We start from the raw sequence: 23,846 nt of genomic DNA on the forward strand, positions 1-23,846 counted from the left end.
CTATTATTGCAAACTAACTGATTTTAATTGCACTTACTGGTGATAAAACAGGTTTATTGTTTTAGCTAGCTCTTATAAGAAAAACGTCATTCTGCAAATATACTGCACTAAGCACAGATATATGTTGAAACGCATACATGCCCTGCAACTTCTCTTTCATCAATTTTGAAGTTCAAACGCTTTGTTACTTCCTAAAGAATAAGCTTACAGAATATGAAGCAAAGAAAACAAGGCAGAAAGACCCACTCAAGTGATCAAAACAAAGCTAGCAAATAATGTATAAACAACTCTTGTTCAAAAGGAATAGACCAAACAGAAAGGGAGGAGCAGCAGCATTATATGTAAAGGATGTGTATATTGTGAAGAGATCCATGACCTGGAGCATGGAAGGCAAATTGATAGTAAATGGGTAAAACTTTTAGGAGAGGAAAACAGCGGTGACCTTACTGTGGGTGTCTGCTATAGATAGACCTCCAAGCTAGACTGAAGACTTTAATGATGTTGCTGTTGTTTAGCAGTTTAGTCATGTCCAACTCTTCGTGACCCCATGGACCAGAGCACGTCAGGCACTCCTGTCTACCACTGCCTCCCACAGTTTGGTCAAACTCATGCTGGTAGCTTTGAGAACACTGTCCAACCATCTTGTCCTCTTTCAAACATTCAAAAATAAATATTGTAGTCATGGGAGATTTCAGCTACCCTGATATCTGCTGGAACTCAAACTCTGCTAATAATGTAAGGGCCAACAGATTCTATTATTATTATTATTATTATTATTATTATTATTATTATTATTTGTATATTGCCCTTCAGCTGCAGATCTCTGACAATTTCATTTCCCAGAAGGTGGAAGAAACAAGGGGATCATATATCTTGAACCTGGTCCTCACCAAAAGGGAGGAACTGATGAAGTGGAAGTACTGGGAACCTTGGGAGGAAGTGGTTGTGTCCTCTTGTGTTTCATGATACACAAAGGAAAACTGAGTGTAGTCAGACATGCACTCTGGACTTCAAGAAGGTTGATTTCAAAAAGCTTAAGGAACTACTGGGTGAGAACCCATGGTCAGAAATAATAAAAGAGAAGGAAGTCCAAGATGGTTGGGAGGAGTTTCTTAAAGATGAAATATTGAAGGCACAAATGTAGACAATTTCAACAATAAATAAAAGTGGGGTGCATCTAAAGAGCTGAGATTTAAGAATGGCATGTATAAGAAATGTAAGAAAGAGGAAATCACTGAGGAAGAGTATAAACAAGTAGCCAACAGTTGAAGGGTGAAGATCAAGTAAGCCAAAGCTCACAATGAGCTTAGGCTTGCAAGAGGTTGTTCAACTATGTTAGGAGTAAGAGGAGGAACAAGCAAGTATTTGAGATTTTTTGGAGAACAGGTGAGGTCCCTACGACGCTCATCCAACAAAGTGTGGTATGTTGCTCATGTGAATGGGGGACGTTGCAAACCAAATCTTTTTAAAATGTGATGATGTATCGCCCTCTTGTGGGATGGATTCCTGATTGTATGATACTAGAGGAATAAAACAGTACAGTATTTCTCATTTACTCAGTCCCACTCTACTCAATGAAGTTTACTCCCAAGTCCTACATACTGTACAGGTGTGCAGCTAAATTTGAGTTCTGGCACCAGTGTAAATTATATTAGTTGGCATCTGTCTGTCTCAGGAGATAATGGAGGAGTGCGCCTTTGTGGGGGTGAAGTTGGAGAGCTACAGCGCTGGCTGTGGCTGTAGAGCTCAATATAGGACAGATGTGTTTTGTTTCAACTGGGGCAGAAGAAAGGGTCCGGTTGTGCTGCTGCTGCTGCTGCTTCAACTCTTATCCACTGTTCATATTCAGAGCTTGCACCATGCTGTGGGAGAACAAATCCAAAGTGGAAACTTCTAATTTTAAATCAAATTGTTGCATGCTAGCTATATATATTCAAATATTTGCTTCATCACTTTACTTGGGCTCCCAAACTTGAAGCAGTAAATACAATGCAAGTTGTTTTTTTCTTATTGTTTTATCTCAAAACACTTGCCTTTTGCCTTCATTTTGTCCTGCTTACATTCTTATCTGCACACTGGCTCCAAGTTCAAATATATTAAATTGGCACAAAATTGTGCGAGTTGTTTTAGAATGTATGGGAAGGAGAGTCCTGTTATGAGAATAATACTAAGAACAGATAGCATAAGCTTACGTGACCTTGAATGCAGTTAGTACTGCTAAACAAATATATATATTTGTTTATATATATAAGCAGATTGGAGAGGAAGGCAGATCCTCCAGCTGAATCTGAATTATTTGTATCCATTGTTCAAAGTACAAGCTACCAATGAGTTCAGCTACTACCGCATCATTGGGTTGTACATAGGACACTGTTCAGCATACAAATATCAAAATTTCCAGAGAGAGAACTTACCTTTCTGTTGGAATGTGAAATGCACCAATACCTCAGTAGGTTCTCTCCTGGTTCATTTCCTTCCTTGCTCCATTGCATTAGGGCACGGTTAAGGAGATAATGAGAAAACTGGTCAATGTGTGAAAAATGAGCTCCTTGAAGCAGAAATACTGGGCAGAGCAGCAAACCTCAGCAATCCAGATTCACTTCATCTCTTATCACTGTAGCTGGATGGCATTGTGCCAAATGTACTCTTATGAATAGCTGTGTGGCACGTATATTTCCTAAACTTTCTGCTTGCACAAGCAGGAAATTACCACGCCAGTGGCAGTGACAAGAGTTGGGGCCTCATATGAACATAAACTCCCTAGGTGTCATGCATAAGCATTTCAACAGCATGATTATTTCACCAGGAGCTTAGTCATACATTTATTTTGATCCCCCAGATTTCTACAACACCAGAAAAGTCCAGAAGCAAATTTACTGTTGCACGATAGGGTGCTTTTGCACAGTAATTGGGATTTTTTTTTTTAAAGAACAAGGTTCACACACCACTGAGCGCAACCTCTGTTGCTTCTTAACTGGCATAATATAATCAGTTAATTAGAGGGCAGAGACAAACAGAAAAGGGAATGCCTGTTTTTATGAATGGGAAAGACTGAAGTTGCTTCTCATACACAAATATTTGTTGGTGTGGACAACTGTCTCATTTTACTGGGGTGAAAACAGGTTTAATAGCCAAATGTTCAAATGTGGACAAGTCCATACTCTCAGTTGAGTATAGGATTGTGGCCATAAGCAATTACCGGTATTTATACAATGACAGGGGAAAAAAAGATTCCACTGCTAAATTGCTTCCCCCTGTGACTATTGTTCAAGCTCTAAAGAAAAGCCTGGAGCGAGTTTTTCCATTACTTAAAGGCTGGTAAATTTTTAAAAGGTTACCTCATCTGTAGCTAGATTAAAATAAACAAACTTTTAATCAACTAAAGAGAAACATGTTTAAGCAAGGAGTCTCTCTAAACATTCTCTTTTCACTCATTTGGTATAAGGGTCATGGAAAGAAAATTAAATACTACAAAATGTAGGTAGGATTACCAACATTTAACTGTGAGGTTTAAGATTCTGCTCTAATAATCCAGGTTTAAAAACATAATGCAGACTTTCACCCCTTTTGTTGATTCAATATATGGTTGGTAATTGCAGAGCTATTACTGTGGTTTATTTTAGATATCAACATTTCTGCAATGCTCAGCGTTCTCTGCTGTTATAACAATCTATGAAGAAGTAATAAACATGTTACAGATAGGTAGCCGTGTTGGTCTGCCATAGTCAAAACAAAAAAAATTCCTTCCAGTAGCACCTTAAAGACCAACTAAGTTAGTTCTTGGTATGAGCTTTCGTGTGCATGCACATGAAAGCTCATACCAAGAACTAACTTAGTTGGTCTTTAAGGTGCTACTGGAAGGAATTTTTTTTGTTTTAATAAACATGTGTATGTGATAATGTAATTGCTGAACTAAAGTTCACAAATCAATTTTGATTTTTTTTGCAAAAACCCTTTGTTTCTTATATATCATATATTTAATTTATTCAGGCTGCAGTTTAGTGTATCTTATTGGGGATTAAGCCCCACAACATATTACTGGGGCGTACTTTTCAGGAAGCAGATACAGGATTGCCCTATAATTATTTTCTATAGTTTTTAATTTAGTCATGAGATTCTGTACAATCGGAGTTCACTGAAATTCACAGCTTTGCCAATTCCCCCCAACTTTTGATAATTAAAAAATATTAAATTAGAAACTAAACACTTTTCAGATGAGATACTAAAAATTATAAATCCTCATAAATTTTGGTCAGGGTGCTTGAACAAGAACAGATCTTTGAGGCAGGAAGATATAAAGGAACACTGATCAATGAACCACCTGCAGGATCAGAAATATTGGTCATATCAGCTACAGTTTAAACGCTCTGAAAAACTTGTTTTTCATTTGTGTTCCTTTAAGTCTCAAGCATCACAAAACATGCACCCTTTAATGGGCTGCCTGCTTAGGCAGATCCCCAGGTCCAGGCAAGGTAATTGATAAAGGCTCCCATTAATTTCCATATTTAGTTTGTCCTCGATACCTCCAGTGAAAGCTACCGCCTTTATTTACTGTTAAAACGAGAGAGTGAGAGGGCTTGACTGCAGTAAAGGCAGGATGGGGAATCTGATTTGGCCGGTGGACCAGATCCTTATCCAAATTTGATGTCAATATCCTGATGTCACAATTCTATTTTCTGCTGCTGCTGATTGCATCTTTGTTTTCTGCCTTTCAGTATTTTAAGCCCATGGGTGAAGCTGGAGCTTCTGACAGGGACTCATGGCAGCTTACAGATAAAAATAATACATTCTGCTTGTCAGACACCTGTGTAGCCAGATTTGGGCCTTCTACCACCACTTGCAAAAAAAGCATACAAATACAACATAATATACTGCAGCAGAGAGCCCAATCAACTTACGGTATAGTTGGCCCCCAAATTCCTGTTGGCATCCTTGCAAGTACTGATCACACCATTCTGAACATAAATGGACCTTGGAATCTAGCAAGCTGGCATTTCACCGAATGCAAACATTTTAAATAGAACTGTGTCTCTAAACTTCAGATGTATCAACTGTGTCTTCTCAACTTCTCTTGTGAACCCAAGAGTCTGCTGGATCAGTCCAAAGGCCCATCTAGTCCAGTTCTAACTGCGGCAAACCCTTAAGCGCACTTTCCCCTCCTGTGATTTCCAGCAACTGGTATTCAGAAGCATCACTGCATGACTGGGGAGGCAAAGCATAGCCATTGTCACTAGTAACCACTGATGGCCTGACACTCCATGAATTTGTCCCAATTCTCTTTTAAAGCCTTTCAAGTTGGTGATCATTACTGCTTCTTGTGAGAGTGTGCTCCACAGTTCAACCATGAGCTGCATGAAGTACTTTCTTTTATCTGTTCTGAATCTTCCAACATTCAACTTCACTGGATGTCATAAGAAACTTTCTCTATCCACTTTCTTCATGCCATGCATAACCCTATAAACTTTTCTAAACAGTCTCAATTGCTGCAACCTTTTCTAATGGGGAGCTGCTTTATCCCCTTGTTGATTTTGATGAACCTTTTGCAACTCTATGCTCTATGCCTTTTGAGGTGCACTGACCATTTACTGCTAGTTTAAATCCCCATGAACACATATTTTCCCCCCAACATGCATCACTTTACCCTTGTTTACATTTAATTCCATTTGCCATTTTAACACCCATTCACTCAGTTTAAGCAAGTCCTTTTGGAGCTCTTCACAATCTTTTTAACAACCCTGAACAGTTTAGTATCACCAGCAAATCTGGAACTGCTCACCCCTAACTCTAGATCCTTTATGAATTAGTTAAGAAGCACAGGTCCCAATACCAGTCCTTGAGAGGGACTCCACTTTTTACATCTCTCTATTCAGACAAATGCTTTTAAGTACTGAACACAAGTTATTTTATTTCACACTCTCACAGAGCTATTTAGAGAAGCTTTATCTTAAGCAGCAAAACAATTTTACATGTTTCATACAAGCATTTGTTCATTCTTAACTTATCCAATGAATTAAGCAGACACACCCATTATGATTTATTATTTTTATTAATAGTCTTGGCTAGTGTTAAAGTGTACAGGAAAAATTATATGTTAATATTGTCATACAAAAATTAGCCCTTGGAATATCCAAATATTTTAGAAAAATCAATAAAAAGTGTAATAATATACTTGTAAAATTGTAACTATGTTTGTTACTTTTCTTGAAGAAATGGGTTCTGAAGTTCTGCAGACTGAATTTTTTAAGCTTGCTTCAAAACAGTCACATCTCTATAAAGATACTCAACTTTTAATAAAAAAACTTCAAACAAGAATTTTTGTAACTATTTAGTAACTAAAATTTAGTAGTTTGGACGGTTACAGGTGATCATAAAAAGCCAAGACATTTCAAAATACAATTCCACAGGTAAAACCTTAATATGTAATGAGGTTCTAATCAAAGCAACCAACAAACACATGCAGATGAACATATGGAAGAATTTCATAGATTATTTAATGAAAACAAAGGTATTTATAATAAAATGTTAGATTTATACTAGTTATTTGGCACACACTACATTTTCACAACTTTTCTAATACTGAAAAATTACCATCTCAGTGCTGTATGGTTAATTATTGTAGTAACCTCTTATATAAAACATGGATATTGTGTGAACATGTTCTTGGCAAAATAAAGTCCCTTGAAGTGTGTTCAAAATAAGTAGAATAATTTAACCCCAATAATATTTATGTAAGCATATATAATACAACCATGCTCTATGGGACACAAAGAGATTTTAGTTGCTACTTTGGAAGAGGAAAGGAGGATAAAAAGAGATACTAAACTAAACTTTGTTTCATTATGATCACATTTTAGTAAAAACAGTTTCCTAGAATATTTTAAAACAGGTTTTGTTGATTCTACTTAGGATATGTACATTCTGGATTAGACCCAGACCTCTGAATGGCACTAACAAATTCCAGGGGAAAAGGAAGGGTTGGGGGAGGGGGTGGCAATTTGTACCAATTCCCCCTTCACCTCCTCCTATCTACAATCTGAAGATCTACTCTGAAGAGTTGGTGGGAGGGGCTCTAAAACATAGGGGGAGGCTGCAGGAAGGGGAGAAATCAGCAAAAATGTCTTCACCTCTATGTGGAGTCCTCTGTCACACAGCCCCTTGCATGTAGGGCTGTTCTGGGTTTAGCCCTAGGCTTCTACATTTCTCTTACCTTTCTTACAAATTATATTTGTAGCAAATCCTATTATTATGATCTGGGATTTTAACTTGTTTATGTGGAGTTTTAAGTAACAGTTTAGATAACATGGTAACATAAGTGTTAAAGGGAAATTATATATAATCATTAGATATAGTGTCAGAATTACATGACGATATCCACATTCAGCCTTTTGGCACTGGGTGTACTGTTTAGTAACAATATATGCTGCAATAGCAATGGCTGAATTGAGCGGTATGTCAAATAGAGCCAAAAACAGGCTGTTTTTTTGTTGTTGTTTTAAAGAAAGCCAGGAGCATACTATGAGATTTTTCCCTTTTGCAACTCCTCTGCATACATTTTTCAATTTGAATGTTCCTTCACTTATGGCAATAAAAACTAAGCTGAGAGTAAGATCTTATTACCGTTACCAAAAACCAAGTAAATGAAGCCTTGCTTCAAGAACAAGCATCTGTTTTCTTACCTTACCTCTAGGATAAAGGGGAAATGCAATTTAATGATTAAGCAGGATCACTTCATTTTTTTAACTGCAAATATCTATTTCTGCAGAATTGTCAAAATAAGCCACCAAGTTCACATGGGGTATTTCCCTGCTTTACTTTTAATAATCAAAATTATTGCTACTTGCTGGGACCAGCAAGCTTTTAGGCTTACTCTGTATGTACATCTTCAGCTTGATCTGTCATTATCTGCAAACCCATGCAAGAACAACAGATTTCCTCTGTTCTCCTTAACACTCTGTCAAATTACAGAATAAGGACATGAAACATCAGATTATCAGAATAGGGGTGTGAAAGCAACCAAGAGCAGGATGTCAGCACACAACCTACAGATTCACCCCTGAGTTCCTGTTGTTCCTTAAGATGAAGACTAAAAGGATGTGTTTGTTTTCAAGCACAATGCAAATGCCCATGCATGGACATTTTGGGGCTGCAGATAAAGAGGCTACCAGCAGCAGCCATTCTCCTGACTATGGCATCCTGGCTGTCCCTTCACTTACAGAGTATGTGCCCAAGACTGGTCTATCATGCTACTTTTAAAAATATTTGACCTTTTTAAAGACAAAGTCCCTGAAATATTATAAGATTTGCTTTCTAAACTGCACAATGCCTTTAAAAACTATATTGGTTTTTCTTAGATAAAAACACAAAAGGTTCATGTGCGGTAGTTACTTGAAAAAATGACTACAAACCTTAGAAAGGTAGGGCAGTGCAGGAGTGATACAGGCACAGAGTTCTATATGCTACTAAATAGAAGAAAAAATGGCACTGAAGAATTCCATTTTGTCACGTACATTGTTACTTGATCAGCTACATGCAAAGAACTGCATCCCAAGGACCAAAAGTTCACTCAAGGCTTTAGTCACAGTCTTCTCCAGCAAAAGCTCCCAGCACTGATCTTTCATGTGAGCATGTGGGGATGGTGGTTTAAAGTAGTCTTAAAACTGTATGCACATTAGCCACACTAGGGTATCAGGGAAGGCTGTGGAGGAAATTCAAAGCTCATATGCGGACTTTGGACCTCAAGATTGTTATCACGATCAGTTGATTCCTTCAGTGCAAAAAACAAACCCAAAATAGTGGTAGTAATCCATATTCAGATGAAAAATATTAGCTAGGAAGTATATATATCTTTGTAGCCAGTGTAGTAAAATCAGCTCAGTAAAAGAGTAGTAACCAAAGTTAAAAAAACTACCACGTTACACCATAACATTAAAATATTGACTATGTCTTAAGTTGTTTTCAAATGAGGCATTACAGAAATGACAATACAGTTGCACACTGAATGTGAATGGACCTCCTAAGTCACAGCAGGATAAGCATCTCTCCTCACAAAATACGTCACTGTGTCACAAGTCTTAAATGGCTCCAATTCATGAAGGTATCTGCCAAAATGAAAATATTGAAAGGCACAACTGTTATTTAATTTACCTTTACATTTTGAAATTGAGCTGTAGTGCAAATACGATTTTTGAAATAGCTTCTCAGCCATGAATCTATAGAGCAGCAATGCTCAAAGTAAGACTCTTGCTACAAGTATTGCTTTTAAAAAGTTAAGAGTGGCATGTATGTTATATCTGTGCTTTATGCCATCAAAGTGACACCACTATAGTTCTCCACTAAAAAGTTGTAAGCTATAGTACATGTAAACTCTTTTACCATGTAAATTCCTGTCAGGCAGGTTTCTTCCACCATTTTCACTATTCCTGCCTGAGTGAACCATTTTTTTTAATAAGACAAAAACTGTGGCTATCAACCCTATTTTAGCTTTTGTCCTATCTCTCCCCCAGCCCCACCCCACAATTCCCTTGTTTAACTATTTGATTCTTCTTCCTTATTTCACCCTCCAGTTGTAGGTGCATGAAGTAAATGCACGAAGTTGTATGTCTTAAGTGGAGGTAGAAAAATAAATTGCCCCCATTTAGTCTATAGTACAGGGGTTTAAATCTCCTTCTCCCTGTGTTGTTCCCCGTTTAGGGAAGCTTTTAACGTTTGATGCATTACTGTATTTTAATATTGTGTTGGAAGCCGCCCAGAGTGGCTGGGGAAACCTAGCCAGATGGGCGGGGTATAAATAATAAATTATGATTATTATGATTATGATTATTATTATTATTATTAAAGTAACATGGGTTGTTCCATTACTACATATTCAGCACAACATATCTCTATTGCCTCAAAGCCAAAGACTTTCTTCACTTCTATTAAATGTAGAACATTCCCATGTTCTAAGGTAAGAGAGTCACTTCTATTGCCGAACTTCTCTATTACCTCTGTCTCTCCCTACTACTAGAATACAACCCCCAGGAGGTTCCCTACAAAGGAATGAGGCCCCCGGGACTGAAAAAGCTTCTGCCCCCTCCACAGCTCTTACAACATTTCCAAGCTGAGGAAACGAAGGCACAGTACTAAGGTGCCTCCGTGTTTTCTCTCTTCCTGGTCTTAAAGGCCCGATTCCATGTAGGGCACAATGGGTAGTGGCATGTGCAGCCCTGCAAAATTTGCAAGGCTAACTTAGAACTACCATATTTCTGACACTGCAGCCCATGGGGGCTATCCAGGTGCTGCTGAACTGTAACCATCACCAGCTTCAGTCAGCATGGCCAATGATCAGTAATGATGGGAACTGCAGTTCAAAAACATATGGACATAGACATAGGCTTTGTCTAGAGCAGGGATAGCCATATGCACTTATATGCAAACTAACACAAGCATGTAGAAAGTACTACACAAAGACTGATCCAGAAGTCAAAATGTGTATTTAAGACACACAACCCTGCTTTTCCTGCATAGCAGTATTTTACAGATAATGCCTTTTCTATTAAAATGTTTCTTACCAAATAATTTAAACTTTGTGCCCATGGATGCCATCACTGTCTCCTTCTCCACCATGCCTCTGCATCTGCATCTGTGCTTGCATTCTTGCAATCATCTCTTGCATCCGACGGAGCTAGAAGAAAATGATACAATCTTTACCGTGTTTTTATTCTGAAAATATGGCTCTTCTGCAGATGATGTTGTTTTGCAAAAGTGAGTATAACAAATTGCTTTCTTCTTCCTTCCTCATTACAAAAGACTATGGTACTCATAGTCGCAAAGTAGTCTCAAAAAATAAAAAGCAAGCATTTAATAGGTAGCCAAATGGTTAAAATCCATTGAACTCAGTGCTATTTAATCACAATTAAATGTACATAGGACCACAGCCTTAGTTAATTTGAAACGTACAAATGAAAGCTTGCAGCTGCAATTTCTATTAAAGCTGCAATAATGAAGGTTTCATTTATGTTTTTTGGAATCACAATTTCTAATGTGTGTGTCTGCACAGAGTGCACAAATAAAATGATTTAATTTAGCATTAAAAGAGCAAGATGGGAAACTTGCAGAGTTCAGCCATGGACATTCTAAAATGAAAACTGCTAGACAGAAAAGCTATGCTCAAACAGAACACTAGGCCATGGTTTAGAATAATGAGAATGAGCTGCAGTGAACTCCAGACTAATTCTTCTCCTACTTCACTTCTGGCTCGGCCAAGGGGAGATTGGAAGATTCTTTTTCTGCTTCATATTAACTACAGCTGAGCATGGCATTTGAACCCTTAACTGAAGTTAATTTTAGCAGTAGTTAGTTGAAATAAGCTAGTTTCTTCAACTGAAGTTTCCCCCCCCCCCTACAACTAAGCATAGTTAAGATTTATTCTCTGTGCTTGTTTCACCACTAAATGAAGTGTATTGAACAGTAAGCACTGGACAAAGTACAAGATTTACTGAACTCTGAGGCACCAGTTAACCTACTCTTCTGATAGAGAACCCTCTGGCAAGATATGTCTGGGGCAGAGAACCAGATAGGTCTTGCATGGGTAATATATATCTGGGCTTCAATGGAAGTGTCCTTTGTCCCCTCAAGAGAACATGGAAATAAAAGAAAAACATCAATTGTGAGGTATTAGATGTATTTTAAGTAAAAATAAAATCCTTACTTCAGCTTCCTTTTCCAGCAAGATTTGGTCTTTGTTAACTTCTTCATCTTCAACCTTCCTATATACAGGGAAGGAAGAGGAACAATTAGGCAGAGAAATAGCTTTTTATTAGATCTTTTTGAAAGAAAAGTATCACCACCACACATCAATGCAATTCAATGGTACTGCAGAAACAAAGAAGAGGTACCAACCTGCCACCTTTTTTAAGTCTTTCAGAACGGAAATTTTCATAGTGAAGGTCTTGAGTAACTTCCTGGAGATCCTGCATGTGAGTGCTGGAAAAGCAAAGAAGCACAATGCTATATATAGTTTGTGACCAAGAGCTAGAATGGATGTGAAGGAATTCTGGCAAAAATATGCAGTGTGAGGAAAAGGTTGGGGAGCAGGAAAAGCTGGGAGAGTCTGAGGACTGTGCTTTTACGTTCTGTAGGGGGAAATCATCCTGGACAACAGACCTGTACAAGATGCAGAAGTCTTACCCATGGATCACCAAGGCTAGCTTTTCACACACAGTTCTGAACATAGTTTATGCAAATTAGCAAAGCTAATATCGCACCCACACTATAAAGTACATGGCCTCACCCAAAAAATCTTGGGAACTGTCATACCCTCAGCCCTGTCCAGTCCTTCTCAGAAAACTACACATTTAAAAACTAACTTTAGAAGAAGTAATGCAATGTAAAGTTATAGAAATCTGACTGATGAATATTCATTCTGGACAAAATAACCATGCTAAAGACAACAACATTAATATCATTTCCATAAACCATGCAGTTAACCTATGAACACATATTCAGCTCATTTTCTTTTGTGGACCAATTTCTAAACAGTCAGGAGAAAGGATAGGGCAAAACAAACCAAGCAAATTTATGTAAATTCAGCTAATGCTTTTAAAAGCACATTCCCTATATGGCTGTTTGACACTGCAGTATAGGGAGTTTCAACTTTTATATTGTTTGTCAAGATTAGCTAACTTGTGCAAGGCCCAAGCCAAAAGTCAAATTTAACAGCAAAATTTCTGGCAAGATTATTTCTAGAATTGCCATGTGGTATAGCATTTAAAGAGAGTGATGATCCTGAAAACTTCTGCCCCGTGAAATTATTTTAATCCTGTTACTAATCAGGGAGAGATACTAAGCCTCCTTAAAAGTTCTTGTTGAATGTTTATGTGGGGAAGATGAAGTAACAACGGATAAAGTAATGAAGTAAAGTAACGTGCTTACATTAGCATGGTTCTTAGCTTTAAGAAGTCATTATGCTCTGGGTTCTCCACTTCAACAACTCCCCAAGGATAGAGGCGACCTCTAACCTTTTTGCCTTTGGCCTCAATCAGCTGATTGGATCCCACTACACAAAATGGAATGCTGGTCTGAAATTAAACAGGATAAAACAAGTATGTTACAACCATATGATACTTTCGTATGCAAGTAGTTCCATAGCAATAACCACCATCTCAAGCATTCAAATGAAGTGGTCAATTACTTTATTAGACATGGGAGCTTAGGAGCATAAGTTGTGTAGCTGAACTGTAATAGAGGACAAATCTTATCTGAAGGTGATTCATTTACAACCTGAGGACAAATGGGAACGGTCTATAAAGAGGAGCACATACAGCATCTGATCCATTCAATGCATCACTGTTTCTCCACCACTGATACAGGCTTTACCTTCAGAAGCCTGGTCTGTTCTTTAAAGTCCTCATCCTCATCTGATTCAGCATCAGGCAAGTGATATATCTTGATACTATGTTCTTCAATTTCATCTAGAATCTGAGAATAAACAAAAAAAAAAAAAAAAAAAAAAAAAATAAACAAAAACCAAAGGCATATGGGCCAAGCTCAAAGGCTGCAGGCTGTTATGCCAAGCCCTGACTTGGAGTGCAACAATTAATAATAATAATTTATTTATACCAAAACTTCAAACATTAAAAACTTCCCAAAACAGGGCTGCCTTCAGATGTCTTCTAAAAGTCGGATAGTTGTTTACTTCCTTGACATCTGACAGGAGGGCATTCCACAGGGTGGGAGCCACTACCAAGAAGGCCCTCTGCCTGGTTCCTTGTAACCTCACTTCTCGCAGTGAGGGAACCGCCAGAAGGCCCAATGACTACATCGAGAACAAACTAGATCTCCCATTGACCAAAGACTGTCTCTAGCCTTAGAGATCCCAACAGTCTCCCCAGAGCCATCTCCAGGGGATCCCGCAGAGATGCCCTTTGCGTTCTTGTCATTTCAACCAGAAGATGAGCCATTAGAAGAGTCTGAGGGAGAGGTTGAGCCATCTTTGTCCTCAAGAGCTCAAGTGTCTAAAGATTCAAGTCCAAGCCACAGACCCACAATGAAGTGTGTTTCTGAGAGCCCTAAGACACCTTGTAACTTGGAAGTAAAACCCCAAGTTGGGAGTAAGGATACCCTTAACGACCAGCAGCTGGCCTGTAACAACCCTTACTTTGAGCTTCCTAGCTGCTGGAGCAGCACAGATCTCTAGCTCCCTGAATTATATTGCCTAAACTAGATCTCCTTGGCTGCTGACTCCTGATTCCTCCTGATGCTGACCCTGGATGATGTTTTGGACTTCAACTGATTACTCATGCCTGACCCTGTCATGTCTTTGACTTTGCATGCTTGACTTATTGTACCATTGTTTTGTAATTTCATACACCAGACTGTAGCCTCCTTGAACCCTACAGACTTGGGGCAGTCCATAGACTGCACTTGCTAAAGCTGGGCAGAGGTGCAATAGCCCCCCCCCCCCCCCCGCATCCCTCCATGACCTCCAAGCAGCTACTGAAATGTAAAGCTTTCCTTGGAGTAAGATTCAACATGACACGAAAAACTACAACTGAAAAGTTTGCCAAAACTTACTCTTTTCTTCAGTCTTTCTCGCTCCTTCAGAGTAAGAGTATCAGCTTTTGCAATTACAGGCACAATATTCACCTTGTTGTGTATGGCTTTCATGAACTCAACATCCAAGGGCTTAAGTCTAAAAATAATAACGTTAGAATTTTCAGTTATTTACATAGTTTTTTAAAAATTAAAAAGCCTAATATTATGCATACAGATTAGGCCACTGTATAAAATATTTTTTTACTACAAATCTACAAGTACTGCTATACATACCCATGACCAAATGGTGAAATGAAATAGAAGCAGCAGTGAACTCTATTGTCTACAATATGCCGTCTGTTCAAACCACTCTCATCATGAAGGTAACGCTCAAACTGCTCATCAATATAGGATATAATGGTCCTGAAACTTAAATAAAATATCACACTTATGTAAAAATCCCTTTTCTGCAATTCTGGGCAATGGTTGCTTATGTCAAATCAAGCAATTATTTAGAAAGCGAAGTATCAAAAAGGAATGAAACTCTTAATAGTACTTTAAAGCCACTCCAAAAAAGTACACATGTACGTGCGTGTGTATACATATAAACAAAATATGTATATCCACCAAATATAAGACTCCAAATGTATTTCTCAGTTGATGGTAAGGTTGAGAAAGGGCTGATGTATCTTCCTGACTTTTTTTTTTGGGGGGGGGACAGGGGAGCACTGACAATTGATTCCTGCTCTGTTGCACGAAGGGAAGATTTACCATCAGCTGAGAAACACCCTTAAATGCAATCCTATGCTTATATGTCAGAGGTCCAAGAAAGTTAGGAAATGATGAAGAGATGCACACTGAACTGTGGAATTGGCAATGAGCACAAACAAAAACACAGTATTTCCAGCCAACAGATGCTAAGGAACAGAAGTAGAAGCTGTCTCAACACAGCATGCTGCACTATGAGGCGGCAAGACATTACTTACAGAATGAAATCAGGTTTTGAAAGAGGACTTGGTGGAGTGGGAGAAAATGGAGGTCCTGATCACAATTAAGTTTTTCAGTGCCTGCCCCAAACAGACCTATTACATATAATCAGGCAGTAAATTTATATACTGCATTTTCCAGATTTGATCACAAAGTGGTTGGAGGGGAAAAACCCATGCTAAATACAATAACCAATACATAAAGGAATAATAGTTCAGCAAGTGACAATTTATTCAAAATATATCAAAGGAAATAAAGTTGCCAACAAGCCAATTAATGAATTCAAGAACTGAACATCTTTGAGTACACATTTTTGACCTATGGTCAAGTATATAACATACCAATCTCGACAATTGATGGCATCACCATATCCTGGTGTATCTACCACAGTTAGACGGAGCTTTACACCCCTTTCCTCAATTTCAACTGTTGAAGCTTCAATCTGCACAGTCCTTTCAATTTTCTCTGAAAAGGAAACAAAATTGATCTCAGGATGGCTGAAGGCAAGATCAAGAGCCTTTGAAGCAAGATCAATAATTAACAGTAACTAAGTATCTAGCTAAACTACAGCTGAGCCACAAACAGCAAAATAATCTGTATTTTTAACCACAGTGGTACCTCCGTTTACGAACTTAATCTGTTCTGGAGGTCCATTTGTAAACCAAAACTGCTCATAACATGAGGCGTGCTTTCACTAATGGCGCCTCCCGCTGCCGCCATGCAAATTCTGCTCTTATCCCGGGGCAAAGTTCGCAACAAGAGGCATCTACTTCCGGGTTAGCAGAGCTCATAACCCACAGCGTTTGCAAGGAGGGTGGTACATAACACGAGGTTCCACTGTATTGGTTATATTGTAGAATTAAAAAGTTTAAAGTCTTCAAGGCCTTCTGGTACAAAAGGAAAGACATCTGCTCCCCCACCCTAAAATAGATCAATCCATATGGCCTTGATCACAATTTGCTATGAGCCCAAAAAGGTTTTCTGATGAGCAAATACATGCAAGTGTCAAAAGCAAGAGACTCAAACTACAAGATACAAAGGAAGGGCAAAATAAACAACGCCTACCATCAAGGCTAAAAGAGTTAGGATATGGGGAACAACTCCCTCACCAGGAACACTGCATTGCATTCTGACTTTTGAACTTTATCAGTATTTTTTAAAGATCAAAAAGGGGAAAGATGAAAGGAAACAATTATAAATGATTTACTATAAAAAAGTAAGAGCCTTCATCTAGGACTATTGTGTCAGAAACAGTGGTCCTATTCACATGTCCAGCTTAACCATAAGGTTATGAGGATGAGTCACAGTGAGCATTGGATTCATGCCCTATCCCCTTGAGAGTGGCTGAGAAGGGATTGGGTTGTTTTAGATAAAATTCAATTTAGTGTTATGCCTCAACCCTAAACTGTGCTGAATTCAAACTACACTGAAAGAACAATAATAAGCTCCTTGATGCTGCACCAGAGAGGGAGGGAAGGAAGAGGACATGAGCCCAGGACATGCCTTGTCTCATTCATGCTAAACTACAGTTTAATACTGTATTATGTTCAAACCAGCCAAGTGGCTTTCATGAAATGGTTTTCAACTGCTCAGGTGTCTGCAAAAAGCTTTGTGTATTTTTGTGACCACATGGAGTAAGTAACAAGGCACTTAACTCGTACAAAACTGCATTAAGCACCCATGACTGGAAGTCCCCCCACTTTTCAATCTTGGCTTACACTAATTAAGTGTTTAATAAGATTCAAAAACAGAAGACACCAAAATTTCATGTTTACCAGCTGCTCCTGGGATTATTCTTTCTGGATAGAGATCTGTTAAGAACAGGCTGTTTATTAGAGTAGATTTTCCCAAGCCAGATTCACCTATGAATCAATATGAAAATAAAACCGTAAGAAAGTATTACATATTAATGAATCAGCAGAAGGTTGGACCTTTCACTATTGTACATCGTTACCTATTTCAAACTTGGCAACAGACAATGAACAGTTAATATTCTTCAGGCTTACAAAGCACACCTTCTAAATAAGTTAGTATTGTGACAATTATTTTCAGTGTTCCCTGCATGTAGGAACAAGCTCTTTCTGGGAGAAACCCAGTTATGGGGAAAGCTTCACATCTTGACATTCTGCCTATCAGACATCTTAATACTTGTGTGTGTTCCCAGACTTATTTTTGGGAACTCCAAACCACCTGCAAAAGAGATTACTAATTTGCATATGGCAAAAAATGTGTGCAATTTTTTGTGTAATGTTATTTTGTTATCCTGCCCTGTTAACAGTATCAAAGAGGGGCAGGCTATAAATCTTTTAAATAAATAAATAACTAAGGAAGGTCTTGGAATGGAAGGCAGCATTGTTTCAGATGGTGGCACGGATCTAATTTGCACTGCAGGTTAGCATCACTATAATAATCTTTACAAGCGTTTGGACAATTTTATCTGAAATCCCACATTAACCATTTATTCTTTCATATGCTAGAGCATTGAATGGGTTACCCAGAAGTTGAATGATCAACTTTCCTGATTCCCTAATTTTACTTAAATGCTTGATTTATGCAAGTTTGGTAACAAAATGATTGCACAGTAATTTTAAAAAATAATAATCAACAGGTTTAGAGAAAATATTACCTCCAGATTACAGGAACATCATTAATGTATGATGGTACACTGAAAAGAATGGGACTGACTTCTGAGCTCACATGTGTAGGATTACCTGTCATAACGATGGTAACTGCTCACAGAGGATATAGATAGAAAAATTGTTTTATGGAGCAGCAACACTTAGGCCATTTTGCAGCATCTTTGAAATCTGGCCGCAACACACCCAGAAGGGTTCCTGAAGTCCACTACATTTTAGGGAGCAGGTCCTGAACATGTTACTAGTTTCTGCTGCTAGACTTTTGAAGCCCATGTATTATAAAAATCTTGAAATAAGTATTTAAAGTTTATTTTTTCAGATTTTTTGCATACAAAACTGCCTTTTAATAATGAGAGGCAATAATAAGCAAGCAAGTACTGTACTCTGATTGGAAGTGACTTCCCAAGAGGCATTTGCGAATCCTGCTATCAGACAACCTTAAAAAAGATTTCAGCAATGGAAGAAGGCACACTATTCTATAACTGAGTTAAAGATTCTTTAATAGGTTCAGATTTATACCTGCTATTTCTTGTGAATAATGATTACTTCAGATATAATGTCTATACAGGACCTTCAAGAACAAAATTATGAATAATTACTAAATTCAACTTTATTAAAATAAAAAGTGATCTTACCAACCACCATAAGGGTGAACTCAAAGCCTTTTTTCACAGACTTCCGATGAACCTGGTTTGGAAGGTTTGCAAATCCAACATAACCAGGAGTTTCTGGATTTGTAAACTTTTCAGCAGGCTGTTGCTGAAAAGAAAAGAATGTAAAATTAAGATTATTAGTTTAAATACTATTACATTCTGCTATTTTGAGGTGGAAAAATTGTTCATGGAAAAGCTACCTACTCTACTCTCTACACCTCCTTTGATTGTTCCTTCCTCTTGAATCCAATTGTGGAGTCTGGCCTGGCTCAAAAAAACCATTCCAGGCTTCTTACACCACAATTTATTACAACAAAGTTTCAGGACTGAAACCCTTTCCCTTGCCCCTCTTTGCCATTAACAAACTCTGGCTTGTTTTAAGACAGAATTCCCAACACAGGTGTACCTAGGGTCCCTTGCACCCTTGGTAAGGAGCTGTGTTGGCACGTCCCCTCCCCCACCCAGAAATATCACTTTACTGCAGAGGACAGGAAGCTTTTCCTGCATTTGATCTCACCATGACAGCAGCGTCACATTGTCACACACATATATACGTCATGCACTCCATAATCCAATATCCGATTTCTGCGTTCCCGACAAGGGGTGGGTTTTGCTAGACCCTAGGTATGCCTCTGATTCCCAACCCTGACATAGCCAGGATTTTCAACCAAAAAGGAAGGAGGAGTGTTTGGCCCAGACACAGGACAGAGGGAGTGCATCTGTTCCTGCTTCTAGGGTTCTCAGCAGTTTTTTATACTGTTGGCTACAGTATCTTCCAGGACTAGCTATGTTGGATAGTTTTAGGGGCACTTTTTTAGTGGTTCTATTCCTACCTGTAGGGCTGTGCCCAGAGAATAACACTGGGAGGTTGCGTCTCAGTCCCATGATCCTTGTGCTATTGTGTACCGCAGGGCACAATCTTGTTGCCAATATGCTGCTATTAGTAGCAGCTATTACAAGTTATGGGGCAAAGCATAATCAGTACACTGGTGACATGTAGCTCTATTTCTCCATAACATCTGAGTTAGGAAAGGCTGAACATAAACTTTAGTCTGAACCCCGGAAATAGGAGTCACTGTGAGTGAGTGGTTCCCCTGTCTGGGAAAATGGCCAATTGCTTTCTCTGGCTGTGGCTGCACTCAGACTGAAAGAACAGATTTGTAGTTTGTGGATGCTCCTGAATCCATCTCTCACTTGAGGCTTAGGCAGTCTCAGTGCCTAGGAGAGCATTTTACCAGCTACAGATGGTATGCAAACTATGGTCATTATTGGATAGGGATAGCCTGGCCATGACGATTCATGCATTGGTAACTTCAAGACTTGATTACTGCAAATGCAGTCTACGTGGTGCTACCTTTCTGCTTGGTCTGGAAGCTCCAGGTGTAAAGTTATGCAGCTAGACTTTTGGTGGGGAAAGACTACTGTCAGCACATAACCTGAGTGCTTAAAATCCTGCATTGACTGCCGATGTTACCAGGCCAAGTTAAAGGTTATTGTATAAATATACACTGATTTTTGGTCTAAGATACCTTAAGGAGTGCCTGATTCTTTACATCTCAGTTTGATCACAGAGATCTTTGGGGGATGAAATTCAGGTGCTTGATAAAGGCTTTAAAGTAAATTTTATTAGGCCTATTTTCTGTTTACCTGTGGTTTCTATACTTTTAAGGAGCATATTATTTGACTTATCCACTGCTTTATTTATTGTTCTGTAACGCGATTTGAGACAATTTATGGTGAAAAGTGACATATAAGTATTGGAAATAATTTTAAAATGATAAATAGAAATAGTACTAAGTGACATGGTAAAAAGACTGCGGGAGAAAACATGACTTTTATTTCCGTAGAGGTAGAAGTAGTTTTAAAAAATCCATCCAATCCATCACCTAACATGGATTAACATTGAGATCTTTTAGAGAATATAAAAGCAACGTGATTATATTCCTTTATTAGTTAATTTAGCACACCAGTATCAAATAAGTGTTTACTGCCTGCAAAGAACAAACCATCAAAATAGTTATGAGAAAAGGCACATCTTACCTTGGACATGTTTATGGAGGTGAAGAATCTGGGGGGAGAGAGATCAGTTTTAATCTGAGATATTTAAAAGCAGGCATTTGAGAGATTATACAAAATTTGGAAAAAAAACCCACAGAAAATTGTTTAAATTGATAAAATCTTATTAAATTTCTGTGAAAAGGAGCAAGTGAAAGAGATTTTGGTAAAATGGCAAAAACTGAAGAGATGTCAACCATGTGGTTAGTACATGACCCTGTACTAAAACAGTATTGGAGTAAAATAAAAACCTTAACTGAGAAGTTAGTGCGTTATCTCTTTTAACCTCCTCAAAATATCATCTTTCAAGAATTGACTAGCTAGATAGTAACCACTAGATCATGATAAATACTGGAAGTAACATAAATACCAAACATATATGAATGGGTAAATTATTAACAGCCAAACTGACATCTTTTATAATAAAAGAAAATGATCAAATGGGGAAAGTATTTTAATAATGTCATATCTACATGCTTGAGTGTAATTCTGGGAACACATTTTGAAGTTGTGACTTAAGCACCAACATCCATAATATCCTGCAGAATAAGAGTGTGAAATCCGAGTGGAATTTCTAATAATTAAATACTGCATATGCCTGTTTCAATAGGAAATAGCTCTCTGTAGACATCAGAATTATGTATGGAGCTGAACCCGCCCACGACTGGAATGTGGGCCCCCTGAGAGCTTTCCACCCAGCATGTCCTCAACCTACAAAGGTTTTGCCCCTATAGCTCATACATGCACAAGTAGAGAGCTATTGTTGGGGGAGAATTTTCATTTCGCTCGTAACTCAACTTTGAAGTATAAGCGCTGAGGAAGTTATCCAGATAGATGCAGGAGTCGGGAGAGCGTAATCAAGACTCCCACTCCGTAAGCGAGAATCGCACATCCTCTGCAAACTGCCCCCTAGAAGGCCCACCCAGCACGTCACTCCTGCTCTTTCAGCACACACGACACATCCCCAACCTCCAACCGGAAATCTGTCGCTATACAGAGCGAGCACAGCTGCGCTGCTCTTCTCCGCAATGGCATTTTTGAAATCCTCCACTTTCGAGGGCAAGGCGCCCCCCGCCCGTCTCTTTTGGAGGAGAAACACCCACCGGAGTAATGAACCCTTCCCAATTTCATAAGCGATTTTCCTCCCTCGCCATCCCGTGCTTGACTGTCTCATAGTAGCGTGGGAAGGAGCACCCAATGGTCATCTAGTCTCCACAAACACACACACACCCTACATACAATACAGTGGTCGCAAGTGTTTTTGAGAGCCCCCTTCCCCGATGCGTTTTCGTGGATAAGTCACGTTTGCGGTCAGCTAAACTTGCTGACCCATCTGCCTTTTTGGCGGCGGAGATACAGCGTCAGTCGCAACCCCTTTCCTCCCCACACACCCCTTTCCCCGTTTCCTTCCAGCCCGCTCTTCCCTGCTCCCATCCGTGGCGAAAATGCCGCCCGGGAGGCAGCGGAGGGGCTGAAACCAGAGCAAGGGATGGCGGGCGCGGGGGGGGGGCGGGGTCTTTCTCGCCTGAAAAGCGAGGTTTTCCCCCTCGCCTCACAGAGACACAGGCAGCAGCTTCCAGCGGGCCACACGAACGCACGCGGGTGCGCGCCGAGGGAAAGAGCCCGTGGCCACCATCCCCCCGCGGTTGCCCAGCCCCAGAGAGAACCTCCTCACGGGCAACGCCTCACCTGGCAGCCGCGCCCCGTCCTAGCTTGCTAAACCGCCGCCGCAAATCTTCGAACCCGCCCAACCGCTTCACGGAGTTCCGCGGCGCATGCGCGCTGGCGCCTTCCAACCCCCTCCCGCGGCCTGTGTCCTTAACCCGTCTCCATCCGCAGCGTGAGGCAAAGACAAGCCTCTTCGCGAAAAGCGTCCCCGCCCCGCGGCCCAGCCTTCGCACGCGACAAAAGCATGGGGGTGGGTAGTAACAAAGGCGCGTGCGCGACTCAGCCAATACTGGCTCGCTCAGCCCCGCCTCCCCCAGTTGCTATAGTGATACCCGAGGGCAAGGATGGGGGGGAGGAGTTTCCCCCTTTATCTTGGCGGGTCACGCACAATCCCTTTCCTTTACCAAGATGGCGGCTGGTCCTTCGTATTCGGCATAGCTGTGCTGCGAGCCCATGCGAGGTAAGAACGTATGCCTCCCGCAGGCCAGCCAGAACGTAAAGCGTGGAGCGGTAAAGGTATACACGGAGCAATTTTCTAGTTTGACCTTTCTTTTCATGAAGGTTTTGTGGCTATGGCGAGATCACATTACCGGAACAGGGCCTGCAACGCGCGGGAGCTCCGATATTAACCCTCATTAGTAACTCTATGGTGTCTTCAATTTCAATTGGCTGCTGGAGGGCACGTGGTGTCACTTGCCCAGTACCATAGAGAGTGCGGGAATGAGAGGTCGTAGGGAGATAGTCTAGAGGTGACCAGCTGTGGGGGTTCCTTTGCATTACTTCGTATTAGGTTCCGAACGATGAACCTTGCGCTTGTCTCTTAACCCAGTAATTCATTGCAAGCCGTGAAAACTATAAGTGATCTCGAGCCCGCATTTTCCACTCCCACAGAAGCAAAATCATGTGTGTAAAATGTTCCCCATTATAGGATAGCCAGATACAATTCTCACAAAAGGGATGGGGTCTTTCCTCATCGCTACATGCCAATCACCTAGCAAATGCCATATATTAAGCTACTGGTAATGCACAGAAGCCCTGCTCTCCTTTGCACCTGGTGACCCTGTTATGTTCATGGACTACTGAGACCCATACAATGGAGAATTTAGCACTTGTTCCTACTATTTTCTGCCAGGCTGACACATCTCTGGCTTTGAAAAGCCGTTCATCTAGGTTTTGTGCTGTGCTTAAATTACAAAGGCCAGCTGTTTTTGTGAATTTGATGTTGGCCCAGGCTACAATAGCTTCCCCATTTGCCACTTTACAGATTTTATTATATCTTTTTATAACATTTATTTAAGATTTTTTTTTGTTATACGTATCTGAAAATAAGTCT

General features: G+C 39.7%; 2 protein-coding genes across 6 annotated transcripts in view; one reads left to right on the forward strand and one right to left on the reverse strand.

Moving 5' to 3' along the window:
- Positions 1 to 6,027: 6,027 nt before the first annotated feature.
- Positions 6,028 to 23,058, reverse strand: SEPTIN2 (septin 2). 3 transcript variants are annotated; one of them, XM_083741936.1, is made up of 13 exons: positions 22,918 to 23,058; positions 20,831 to 20,858; positions 18,773 to 18,896; positions 17,277 to 17,363; positions 15,843 to 15,966; positions 14,809 to 14,943; positions 14,554 to 14,671; positions 13,357 to 13,458; positions 12,913 to 13,058; positions 11,881 to 11,964; positions 11,690 to 11,747; positions 10,551 to 10,663; positions 6,028 to 9,098 (listed from the first exon to the last, which is right to left on the reverse strand). In XM_083741936.1, the coding sequence occupies exons 2-12, from the start codon at positions 20,837 to 20,839 to the stop codon at positions 10,559 to 10,561; spliced, it is 1,092 nt and encodes a 363-aa protein (XP_083598062.1). In that variant the 5' UTR covers positions 20,840 to 20,858; positions 22,918 to 23,058; the 3' UTR covers positions 6,028 to 9,098; positions 10,551 to 10,558. The 3 variants fall into 3 exon arrangements, with proteins under 3 accessions (XP_083598062.1, XP_083598063.1, XP_083598061.1); XM_083741937.1 differs by lacking the exon at positions 22,918 to 23,058 and adding an exon at positions 22,535 to 22,674 and having other exon boundaries at positions 20,831 to 20,884; XM_083741935.1 differs by lacking the exon at positions 22,918 to 23,058 and adding an exon at positions 22,535 to 22,653.
- The window catches only part of HDLBP (high density lipoprotein binding protein), a 55,106-nt gene continuing 54,096 nt past the window's right edge, over positions 22,837 to 23,846 (forward strand). For 2 of the 3 annotated variants that reach the window (XM_083741781.1, XM_083741779.1), the window contains exon 1: positions 22,837 to 22,973. The gene's annotated coding sequence lies outside the window, so the exon portion shown is untranslated. Of the gene's footprint in view, positions 23,030 to 23,846 lie in introns of all 3 variants that reach the window. The other variant, XM_083741783.1, reaches the window with a different exon arrangement.

Source organism: Podarcis gaigeae (assembly GCF_964106915.1).
Source record: "Podarcis gaigeae genome assembly, chromosome: 5".
In the NCBI taxonomy this organism is placed as follows: domain Eukaryota; kingdom Metazoa; phylum Chordata; class Lepidosauria; order Squamata; family Lacertidae; genus Podarcis; species Podarcis gaigeae.

Bases quoted from the DNA above. Each gene is read 5' to 3' on its own strand.
- SEPTIN2 (XM_083741936.1), bottom strand. The intron at 15,967-17,276 runs GTAAACATGAAA...TTTCCTTTTCAG, and splicing joins AATAATCCCAGGAGCAGCTG to AGAAAATTGAAAGGACTGTG. The intron at 14,672-14,808 runs GTATGTATAGCA...TATTATTTTTAG, and splicing joins ATTTCACCATTTGGTCATGG to ACTTAAGCCCTTGGATGTTG.